The sequence below is a fragment of the Balaenoptera borealis genome (assembly GCF_965194805.1).
Source record: "Balaenoptera borealis genome assembly, chromosome: 7".
Classification (NCBI taxonomy): Eukaryota; Metazoa; Chordata; class Mammalia; order Artiodactyla; family Balaenopteridae; genus Balaenoptera; species Balaenoptera borealis.
The window spans coordinates 60281604-60293650 of NC_138864.1; the positions used below are offsets into that span (position 1 = coordinate 60281604).

A 12047-nucleotide genomic window follows, 5' to 3' on the forward strand; every position below is an offset into this window, starting at 1 on the left:
ATCACGCGGTTCACTAATTTTAAGTATACAATTCATGGTTTTTAGTATATTCACAGAATTGTGCAACCATCACCACCTTCAATTTTAGAACATTTTCATCACTCCGAAAAGAAACCCCAGACTGTCACTCCCCAGACCCTCATCCCCCCAGCCCTGGGCAACCACTATTTAAAAACAGTTACCTCTCAGTGTTGCTGTCTCGATAGATGTGCCCATTCTGGACATTTATATAAATAAATGGAATCATATAATATGTGCTAAAACTTCCTTTAGAGGTAAAACCAAAAACACAGATTTAAACATGTATCTCCTCTTTTGTTGCTTTCATCATTTCCATGTGGCATGCCATATCGTTTCACAAAAATTTTTTTTTCTACCTGTTGTTCTTTCAAAAATGTATTTTTAAAAAGAAAAAGATCTAGTCTTGTTTTCAGGAATATATAAGTAGTTTTGTTATAAACACTGATCTAATTTAAATTCAAAAAATGAAAAAATGTCCTGTGTTATCACTATTTTAAGTTATGGCCATATAAAAGTGCAAATTAATACTTAGGGTCTTCAGATTTAGCATCCCCTTTAATTCCTTTACTGTTGCCTCAATGTTTGTTAGCTCATTGTGGTGCAGCAGGAGTATATGCAACGAATGCAAAGAGTGCAGGCCTAAAAAAAATTAAAATATTTGTATAAGATTTTAAACATTTTTAATGCTAATTAAACATGCTAACTAAACAAAAGCAAAGAATACATTACAGCTGGTGAAGGGAGGAATTACTAATAATATGATTAATTATCATTAAGAATACAACAAAGCATAAGAATTCAAATAAGCGACTGTAATTTGGGAATATAGAGCCAATTTCTTTCCACTGTTTCTTTTTCTGTAGCAATGATTTTGTTTGATTCTGAAGGGGTTATTTTCCTTATCCTTATTTTGTTTGTTTTGTTTTGCCAATGTTGCTTAGTTTATAATGCCAATCCAGGAAATAGTTATTCAAATCAATATCTCCCCCAAATTGCTCAACTAAATATTTTCTTTACACAATGGGAAGCCAAATATTCCTATCATTTTATTGATTCTAAATTGCACATTTTCCACATTTTTAACATAAGTGAAAGTGTGTTGTGTCTTTGCAATAACGACATCATATTTGAATTGGCAAGATTTCCTTCCTTTCTTCATGGAACAAGGAATCATACTGGATCTCAAAATTTATGATATTTCAATTCTGCAACATGTAATACAGAGGAAAAATGTTTTGTACCATACTTCTTTGTATCTCATGATCATAGTATATCATGTACTTTTATACCAGGCTTGAAATTGTCAGTTTACAGATTGTTGCAGGTACAAAATTAACTGAGAGTGAAACAGAAATTTGGCTGGGAAAAATTATAGCCTGTGAAAACATTTAAGACTATTTATGAAGTCATTATTTTTTATTAATGCTCCCAAACATTGTTAAAATTTGCTTCCACAATATCTAGTTTGTGTCCAACTGTGCAGTAGAATGGCAAAATTTCTATGTTAAAAAAAGATTCTTTTACATCTTGAATAAGATACATGACAATATTGAGTTAAAACCATAATCAAACAGCACATCTTAAAATGAAATGTACACAAGAACATTAAAAAATAACAGCTTCCATCATATATTTTCAACAGAAATGTTAAAACAGACTATTGCATGCCATGAGCAATACCATAGTTGAAAGTTATTATTTAATTGAAAATCAATTCAATCAAAAGACAAAATTTAAGACATACCTTGTATATCAAATATTTCATTGTTGTTTAGGTATAGTTCTGCCAGACAATAGTTTCTAGTTATAAATGTTATTCCATGGAGCTGAAAATGAGAGTTAGAGAACAGTATTCTTTCTACAATAATTACATGTAATTATATATAGATATAAAAATTTAATAAGAACCATAGAAGTTCAACATTTGCTGTTTTTATTAGTTATGTGCAACCTTTTGATCTGGGCCATGAGTTTATGTCTGGATTGTCTTTGAAGATACGTATGATGAAAAGGGTGCTTTTAGCTAACTTAATACTCGAACTTCTCTTACCACGTCTCCACCAAACTCCCTGAAAGGTTTTCAAAGCCTCTGGAATCTGGCCGAGTCCTTTTGCTCTCACAACCTTCCCTACATTTCTGTGCCCTATAGTCACATTGGATTTGGCTCCATATATCCACTAATTCACCATCACATATTATTAAGTGCCTGTTATGTGCCAAGGGATCTCTCCTCTGATAATGCTGAATCGTTTCTGCATCTGTGTATGAGTCATGATTTCTCTTTGCCTGCATGGCTTTTCCTCCTGGTACATTTCTGATTATTCTTAAGGATCTGCCCTAGGCTGGCAAGGCCTACCCAACCATGCCTGAGCAGGCTGCCACAAGAAGTTTCCACTGCTCCAGAGATTTGTTGAGACCCTTCTTTGATCTCTGCATCTCACCGCTGTCTTCTTGCTCTGTTTTGACCCACTTTTTGTTTCTCTAAACTCCCACCTGCTCCAGCACTTTAAGTCAGATCTCCTGAGAGATGGTCTAATTCTGCAGTCAGTGCTCTACCTTCCCTCCCCAAGCTCTATCTCCAAGATTGTCTAACTTTGAGTTCTCTTTCTTTATGCCCCAGTCTATGAACCATCTCCTCTTCTCAGGCTCACTGTCCTTCGGGGCAACAGATCTCAGTTTAGCCGAGGACTGTGTAATCTGAACACACACAGGAGGTCAGTGCTAACAGCCCAACCGGCCACCATCCCCAAGGAGAGGACAAGGCACAGCATAATCCTGTTACTTTACAGCTCATCTTTTTTTTTTTTTTTTAAAACACTCAGTGTATCTCTTTATTTATTTATTTATTTATTTATTTTTTATTTTTAGCTGTGTTGGGTCTTTGTTGCTGTGTGCGGGCTTTCTCTAGTTGCAGCGAGCAGGGGCTTCTCATTACAGTGGCTTCTCTTGTTGCGGAGCACAGGCTCTAGGCGCGGGACTTCAGTAGTTGCGGCATGTGGGCTCAGTAGTTGTGGCTTGCAGGCTCTAGAGCACAGGCTCAGTACTTGTGGCACATGGGCTTAGTTGCTCCGTGGCATGTGGGATCTTCCCGGACCAGGGATCGAACCCGTGTCCCCTGCATTGGCAGGCGGATTCTTAACCACTGCACCACCAGGGAAGCCCTCATCTTTTTTTAAGTAAGGCCTTTCCTGACAACCCCCCATGCCCATGAATCTTCCTTTTCTTGTCCACGTTCAACACTTCCTATGACTTGTGCAATTACTTGATCACTAGTTTTGTGTCTTTCTTAAGGAAAGAAATGATGTTTCTTCAGTCTGTTATCCTTCCCACCTCTCCATTCTCCTAATGATATGGTGAAGCTGCATCTTACTTTTAAGATTAGATTAGAAATTCGGTGTACTTTAAGAATTGAAAATAGTCAAAACACTCTTGAAAATTCCTCAAATGCACCATTAAAGTACATGATAGGAGTATTTAGCTCTAAACTGAATTCAGAAGTGTTTCTGTTACCCTGCAAGGAGAATCCCACTACTTTTTTAAAAATATTGACTTTATAACCTCAATAAAATTTGACAGATTTGTTTGAGTTATGAGGATGAGGCATGGTAGAGTCATAACGTGGGGCTGGTATGTTCTAAAAGCAGCACTTAAGTTAAATGTAACAATGCTAACTTTACTGCTTAATACAGGATCTAGCAGGGAGAAGAATCATATGAAATAGTTATTGATCAAGTGCTTCCTAATTTATATATACAGAAATATACGCTTATGTTTGTAAATTAGTTTTACATGCTTATTAAAGCCTATCACAGTAACTATTGTCATCAGTTAAATAGAACTGTTTTGACCTTTGATGGATTGATTCAGGTAGACAGATGCCAACCTATCTGATTTAGTGAGGATTTATTGGAAATTTTACTCATGCCCTCTCGTATCTCCGAAAAGCTATTTTAGATTTGTAATCAAAGTTTGAAAATGGGTTTCTTTAATGAATTTTCTTTAATTTTTTCTTATATTTGTAACAGTCACAAATTATGAAGCTATAAAAGGCACACGTGCTGCTCACCTCATTGTCTCACAGTCTCATCTGTACCTAATTATGTGAGCACTCATGCAGGAGAACCACCAGTAACTGCACTTCAGCTTTGTTAAGTCACAGGAGGAGCCATGTTTCCCCCAGGTAGGAGAGACCATTCAATACAGTGAGGGGCGGGGGGTCCCAGTTGGTTTCCCATCCCTTTCTACTCTTCCTGCTGGCCTCCTGACAGCAACTCACTACCTTCCACCCTCCTCCTCACCACTCCCTGATCTAATGAGAGCCACACCTAACATCAGCCTAGAAAGAGAACACCAGGGCAAACCATGACTTTTTCTTCTCTCTTTTTTCCCAGTTGCCTGCTCGACCACACATTAACAGAACATTCTAATTAGTTGAGGTTTTAATTTCTCTTGCGTTACACATTAACGCAAGAATACTAATAAACTCAACCATTTCATCTTGATTATAGAATAATAATTTTCCCAAGAGCATTAACATCTTTGGACCATGATTATTGGAATTTTAAGATTGTACCATTTGTTGGGGCGAAATGAATGGGAGGAATGTAGTGAAAACAGATAAAGCCAGATCATGAGAATCTTGGGGAACTAATAAAAGATTTTGTGCAGAGGAGTGTTATTGCCCAGTTTTATTTTGGAAAAAAAAAAAATGACAGGGAAGAGTACTGTTTAGAGGAGATAGTAAGTATAACAGCAAGAGATGAACAAAAATGGTGTTATGCTAATTCAGAAGAATATATGGGTCCCAGAGTAGAGTAATAACAGTGGGAGAAGAGCAAAGTAGAGGGAATTGAGAGATAATTCCAAGGCAGAATTCACAGGACTTGAATAGACATTGCAATGTACCAAGTTGTTGAAGTCAAGATCTAGGAATGGGAGTTGGAAGACATGCTGATTGTTCTGACACTTAAACCATTGTTAAAGTAAAATGTTATTATAATTATCCATTTAGGAAAATCTACAGTACTGAGCCTAAGGATTGCCATGGGATTTATATTGAATGTGACATTCCACAAATCATATACGTTAGCTCAGGGCTTCGCACATAGCAAGGGCTCAATAAACGATAGCTATTAATATTTACTATTTAACCATTATTATTTTTTATAGAGCTGGGAGCACTTACATTTAAGGTAAAGCTCTTACAGGTAACCGCTGAGGTACTAGTGGGGAAAATTTTACACCAGCATGAATTTAAAATTAAGGAGGCATTCTTTTAGGGCAAGATTTCTCAACCTTTACAGCTATTGACATTTGGGGCCAGATAATTCTTTGTTGGGGCTGGGGAAGCTGCCCTGTGGATTGTAGTATGGCTGGCAGCATCCCTAGCCTCTATCCACTAGATGCCAGGAACACACACACCCCAGCTGTGAAAATCAAAAAGGTCTCCAGACATTGCCAAATGTTCCCCTTGTGTGTGGGTGGTGTGGCAGGGGTTGCAAAGTCGCTCCTAGTTGAGAACTGCTGGTTCAGAGTCAAGGGGACAGTCATATCTTTTAAGTGCTTATTATGACCCAAGCACTAAGCTAGATGTTTTCACCATTATCTAGTATGATCCTTACAATAGCCCATGTTATTTGTTTTGTTCCCTTATTTACCTAGGAGGAAACCGAGGCTCAGAGAAGTTAAAAAACAACTTTCTCAAGACAACAGAGCAAGGGTTCAAACCCAAGTCTGTTTGACTTGGATCAAAAGTTGGTGTATAGTACATCATACATTATTGTACATTAGTACATTATTTTAGTGTGGAAAATGTTATTATAAATAAGTATTTTGATTATGTTTTAGATGAAGACGTTTATAAACAATGACCTTGCCAGAATAGGTACTTTTATTTAAATTTAGTTTGTAAAAGTTGTCAACTGTTCAGTTTTTGTTACATGGTAGAAACTCAGATTCCATTTTGGACAGTTGCTTGGTGAGGCATTATATACAGGTTTCTCATCAAATGCTTACTCTAATCTGTGACAAATGAAATATACCAAAGTAATGCTAGGTCTTCCAGAAACAGAAGGATACCAGCATTGTGACAACAATATTATGAGCTCACGACTAAACGTCTGTAAAAGAAAAATTTTGAGGTAATGAGCCAAAACACAAATAGATCAAATGTATACAGACCATTTGAAACTGTAGTATAAAATGCAAATCACTTAGATCACTCGTCTGAGCAGACCCAGTTTCTTAGGAAAGCTGGGAAAGATGAACTGACCTAAAATTCCCTCAGTCAGGCTTGCTAAAAGATGAGACAAGGCAGGGAGTCTTCAGAAGTCCTCAGTTAATACGCACCTAAGAGCAGCTGTCTCCCACTAATTACATCAGCGGAGATTAGAAAAAGATGACCCAGAAAGAGAGGAGCTGCAGAACTAGTAGATATCTACGCGGTACAAGGAGAAAGCAAGCTCTCAGAGAGCATAATGAAGGAAGCAGGGCAGCCCGAGCAAACCTAGGAAAGCTGGGGCATTGCATGTCCTCAGAAACAACTTGTACCTATTTAATTTGCTGGTTCAAGGTCAGACCAGAAGCTCCAGTTTTATCATCCACTACATAATAATGGGGGAAATTGTGCACCCTTCAAGCATGTTAGGCTCCAAACACACCAAACTACATTCATCCTCTGTCTCCCCAAACCACTGCTTTCCCTCATTCCATTCCAGGCAGTTTGCAACCACAATGTCCTCATCAGGAGTACAGCCACACCTTCTGCCCTTCCTAATTCTATCACTAGAGCAGGCACCATCACATTTATTTTTATATTCTATCAGTAGCCTAATGCAAGTACAGAATAAACCATATTAGAGAGGATGCTTTTGGCTCCAATTAACTCCTAAGCTCAACTCAAACTGGCACATAAATTAGAACACTTATTATCTCACATATCAAGGAGTCCAGAGGTTGTGAGAGCTTCAGTCTGAATATCTCAATGCTTCTCTGAGCTCTGCTTTTCTCACAATGTTGGATACATCCACAAGTTGATAGGATGGTTCCTGGTTTACTAGCCAGGCAAGAAAACATCCAGAGGGAACAAAGGACCTCTCTTCTACTGCTCTTTTTCAGGAATAAGGAAACCTTTCACAGAAGTCTCTCAGTAGCTACCTCCAATATATCTTTTACGACAACCGGGTTATGAGCCAATTCATTGACTAGCCACTCACAAGGAAGATGGGATTATCCTGATTGGTTTAAACAGTTCAGGCTCCACCTCTTGGAACTGGGAATGGAGTCACCTACCTGACTAAAAAGAAGTATGTACCAATACCTTAACCCAGATTCTGCTGTATAGGTAAAAGAATAGAATGGATAATGAATGGACAACCAATAATGGTCAGTACATACATCTCAACAAAGCTGTTGATTGAATAAATGAATAAACAAAAAAAGGTGTGTTCATTTTATTTTACTATTTTGTGCCTTAGTTGTTCCTAAATAGAGGGTAGCCTAATATAATGTAAGAACAATGCTGGTCACAAATTTAGATTATTGTTAACAAAACAATACAATTCTAAATATTTGTATTCCTTTGTCAATGTTGGTGTTTTTCACCATGATTCTTCATACCATTTCTATTCTGGCATAGTAACTTCTTAGTGGTCTACCTAATATAATCTAGATATTAAAGAAAAGTAATAATCAAAATTTTCCATGTGAATTTTGATAAAGTACTATCATAGGTAATATGCCCATTAGAGTTTTGGATCCTGAATAAGATTTTAATTTTTCATAGAGTGTGAATACTCAGGCAACTTAGCAACCAGTCAATTATTGATCAATAGAAAAACTCACATTAGTTTATTCACTCATCTCCTGACCACTTAAAACTTATTTCGAATATGATATCCTTTCAGGATTATATGGAATAAATGTCTATTTTTAAAGAACAAAGTTAAGTGATGGTTATTTTGGAAATAATATAGTGTGTTGAGCATAAATAACCAAACACAAGAAGAGAATTTAGCCCTTTGTTGCACCCTTTCCCCACCCACCCCTTCCAAAACAAAAGAAAGTACAATAGTTGACAGTGTATGCAATCCCTTCCTATGTACGTAATGTATCTGTAATTCAACTGTGTGAAAATTCAATGACTGGCTGAAGGTGGGATGGTGTCCACTACAAGAAAGCCAAAAAATATTACAAAGTCCCTAATTATACCTCTCCCTTTAGACATATTGCCAACATTTGTACATTCTTTCCTTCAAAATTGAATACTGAACACCACAAGGAACACACATGAAAAGCAAAGATTAGTCACTTTTGCCATGCTTGATGAGTTCCATCTTTTTCTAATCAGAGGTCACACACTGTGACCCAGGATAATTTTTGGCAGGGTATTTAAAAGAGTTTTGAACTTGTATGCCCTTAAGTAGTGTGTGCACTTTCCATTTCAGTTGTTAGCTGCCTGGGCCTTGAATGTATTTGTGTTTGTTCTCCTAGAAATTATTTTAAGCTTATGAAACTTATGCTTGCACTATTTAATACTAGAAAAACTTTCATTTTCCATTTTCCACTTGGTTAAAAGAACAGACTGAAAATGCAATGTAATATTGAAATACTTTCATAAACATGGATGCTTAAGGATTCAATGCTGTGAATCGGACTATTGTTTGACAAGCAGACTACTACTGAAAACTCAAATTATTATTTTTTAATCAGCTCGTGTTTGAAAGTTTAAATTTAAAATGCTAAGATTGGGTCATCAATTTATAATGAACAAAATACAAGCTGTTGGAACGTCAAACTTTAGAAAGCTGAGAATGACTAACTAACTGTAATGATTGTTTTGGCTTGAATTTTAGTTCAGTCCTGCTCTATGACTTGAAGAGAGCTTGCAGCCCCACTCAGGACTCCACTACAGAGGAGGCACTGCCAGCTAAACCCTAGCCTCTAAGAAAAGTTTCAAGGGCCACACTCAGTGCCCTTGAAAAGCATTCCCTGCAGTTTGGGACATGTTGGTTTAGTGCCTGGCACTTCCTGAAGATGCTAGATCAGCCTGAGTGGCAACTGGGAGGTAATCAATCCTTCTGACAGCAGGACAAAGGTGTGTGAGTTCTGAGAAATACATGCAGGACCATTGGAGGAATGCTGATCTAGGACACTTTACAAAGGATCCTGCCCAAATGGGCAGTTTGCCAAGGCCAGGAGATGCTCAGTTGTAAGCACCACTGGGATACAAGGTGAAGGGAGGTCAGGAGTGGCCAGAGAAGAGGAATTAGAGTTGGAGGAACCAAGCAGGGGAGCTTCTGAATAACCCATTAAGAGAAGTAAACTCTGAACATGTTGACACCAGAGAGTGCAAATCAAATAAGAATTTTGTTTTTCCTTTGCCTTTCCTCTGCCTCCACTCCTCCCCATTCCATACCAACCCTGGAGAAGGCTAGGGTGGAGGTGAGAGGCAAGGGAAACAACCAACCACACCCCCCCTTGCTAATGAAGCAGGCAGGTGGCCATCTGAAGTCAGCCCTAGCTGGATAAGGGAGGGGAGATAGAAGGATGTCTCATTTATGAATTAACATATTCACCTCCACATTCTCATTTCTGAACTGAGAGTATGACTATGTCTCAAAATGGACTGTAAGCTTTTGAACTACATAAGAGAGATAAGAAAGGTCATGAGACTGCCCAAGTTTTCTTCCGGGAAACTGAGAAGCAATAGCTTCTTCCACTGAGCAGTTTTGAAAGCACATGGGAGAAAAAAGTAAAGTTCCAGTCTGATAACATTTCACAAATCGTGCTATTCAATATACCTGTCTATATATATATATATATATATATATATATATATATATATATATATATATATATAAAGTTTCTTACCTAAATTAAAATTAGGAGTATAAAATATTAATACTTTTCATGATCAGTTCTATTAAAAACATGAAATTAAGATAGCAATTTAATTATAGAGCCATTTAAGATCAAATATCGTACTACCTTGTTATGATGTAGCCATAAGTATTTTAATTTTTTAAACCTAGAAAGATCAATGACCTCTGTCAGTTCCCTGGAAAGGAAAACAAAAAGTGAACATTAGCAATGATTAATTCATTCATGGGTAAGGTGGCTTATGTAGTATGACTCTGGGGGAACTGGAAAGGCCTCTCTCTGTCCTTTCAAAATTACTGGCACTCTTATATGTGCTAACTTCCTAAATTCCATCTTCAAAACTTCATTCACTTGGGTTAAGATTTTTGTCAGCCAGTAAAACGAATACTAAAAGAGAACTTTAGAAATTTATACCTCATTATGACTGAATTTATTGGGACCTTAATTTAAAAAGATTTCACTGAGGAGAGAGCAGAGGAAGAAAAGTGCAGAAAACATGGGACTTAAGGTAAATATGGGAAAGACCATTGACTCCTGCTTCAACAGTGCCTGCAGGGTCCTTACTTTGAGGTTGTCCAGATCTTGGCCAAACTGGATTTAAGACATGGAAATTGTAGGACACCAAGAGACAGAGACTGGGTTAAGTGTTTTATTCTCCCTTTGTTGTTTATTAAATATGGGGTCAAAAATGTTACCCATCCTTCTTGAACTGTGCAGAACTCTAGCTGCCCAAGTGGTCATGAGTCTTTTTGCTGATGCAGCTCACTCAGCAAAGGGGAAGACGTAGGGTGTGGAGGAGGAGCTGTCAGCAAAGAGGGCACAGTCTCTGCAGATAGTTGGCCCTTTGACTGCTGTGGGCTGGAGTATTCTGATCTCTTTTATTTCTTAGGACAGAAATTGTGAGCCCAGGCCAGGTATATACACACATATGTCTCTACTAAACACTTATAGAGCACACTCTGTGTGCAAGGCACTTTTCTAAACACTTTAAAAATACTAATGTTAATTAATATTACATATACTAACTTGTTTGTAGCAACACCCTTTCACAATTATATTTAACCTTGGGACACCGAGGGACTAATTTTTTTAAATGTTTATGAAAACATATTTTTTGTCATGCAAACAACATTTCTAAACAGAAGAAACCCTTCTCGCCAACTTTTTATATTGGAAAATTCCAAACCTAAGAAAAGTTGAAGGAATAGTACAATGCATGCCTTGGTAATTTTTAATATTTTGCCACATTTATGCTCACTCTCTTACCTATATATACAATATATCTATTTGTGGGTTGAAAATTTTCTTAGTGAATCATTTGAAAATAAGTTGCAGACTCTGATTCGTAAATACTTCAGCACACGCATCCCTCAAATAAGGACGTTGTCCTGCATAACCCCCCATACCATTATCACACTTAAGAAAATTAAAATTGAATTCAATGATATCATCTAATACACTACTATTCATATTCAGATTGTTCCTGTTGCTCCTATATTTCTTTTATAGATTGTTTGTTTGTTTAAACCCAGAATCCCATCAACATTCATGCATTGCATTTTCAGTTGGTATAACACCTTAGTCTTCTTAAATTTAGAATAGTCACCTTCTCTTCTTTATTGACTTTAACATTTACTTTCTGAAGAGTCCAGGACAGTTGTCTGATAGACGTCTCACATTCTTGATTTGTCTGATTGCTTCCTCATGATTAAATTCAAGGTAGATCATTTTTCAATTACAAAGGTGGTAATTACTGCATCACACCGGGAGGCAAAATGATGTCACTTTGTCCCACTCCTGGTGAAGCTAAGTTCAGTCATTTGGTTAAGGTGGAATCTGCCAGTACTCTCCATTGTGAAAGTACAAATTTTATCGTTGAAAAGTAATATCTGGGGCAAAACTCTGAGTGATTTGACATTGCATATACTGCAAAATGATCACCAGAGGAAATCCAGTTACTGAAACCATACAAAGTTAATATAATACTATTGACCGTATTCCTCATGCTGTACATTACATCCCCAAGACTTATTTTACGACTGGAAGTTTGTACCTCTTGATCCCGTTCACCTATTTCATGCCCCACCCCCAAATTCCTCTCCCCTCTGGTAACCGCCAATCTGCAAAGAACAGAGTAGTGGTCCCCA

The 12047-nt window shown here is 37.3% G+C and overlaps 1 protein-coding gene across 1 annotated transcript in view; it reads right to left on the bottom strand.

Moving 5' to 3' along the window:
* Window positions 1-12047, bottom strand: part of LRRC72 (leucine rich repeat containing 72) — a gene marked incomplete at its 5' end in the record, with an annotated part of 70384 nt that overhangs the window by 27690 nt on the left and 30647 nt on the right. The window contains 3 exons of the mRNA XM_082400402.1: window positions 550-660; window positions 1766-1847; window positions 10009-10078. Of these exons, the coding sequence (XP_082256528.1) occupies window positions 550-660; window positions 1766-1847; window positions 10009-10078 (263 nt within the window). The remainder of the gene's footprint in view (window positions 1-549; window positions 661-1765; window positions 1848-10008; window positions 10079-12047) is intronic.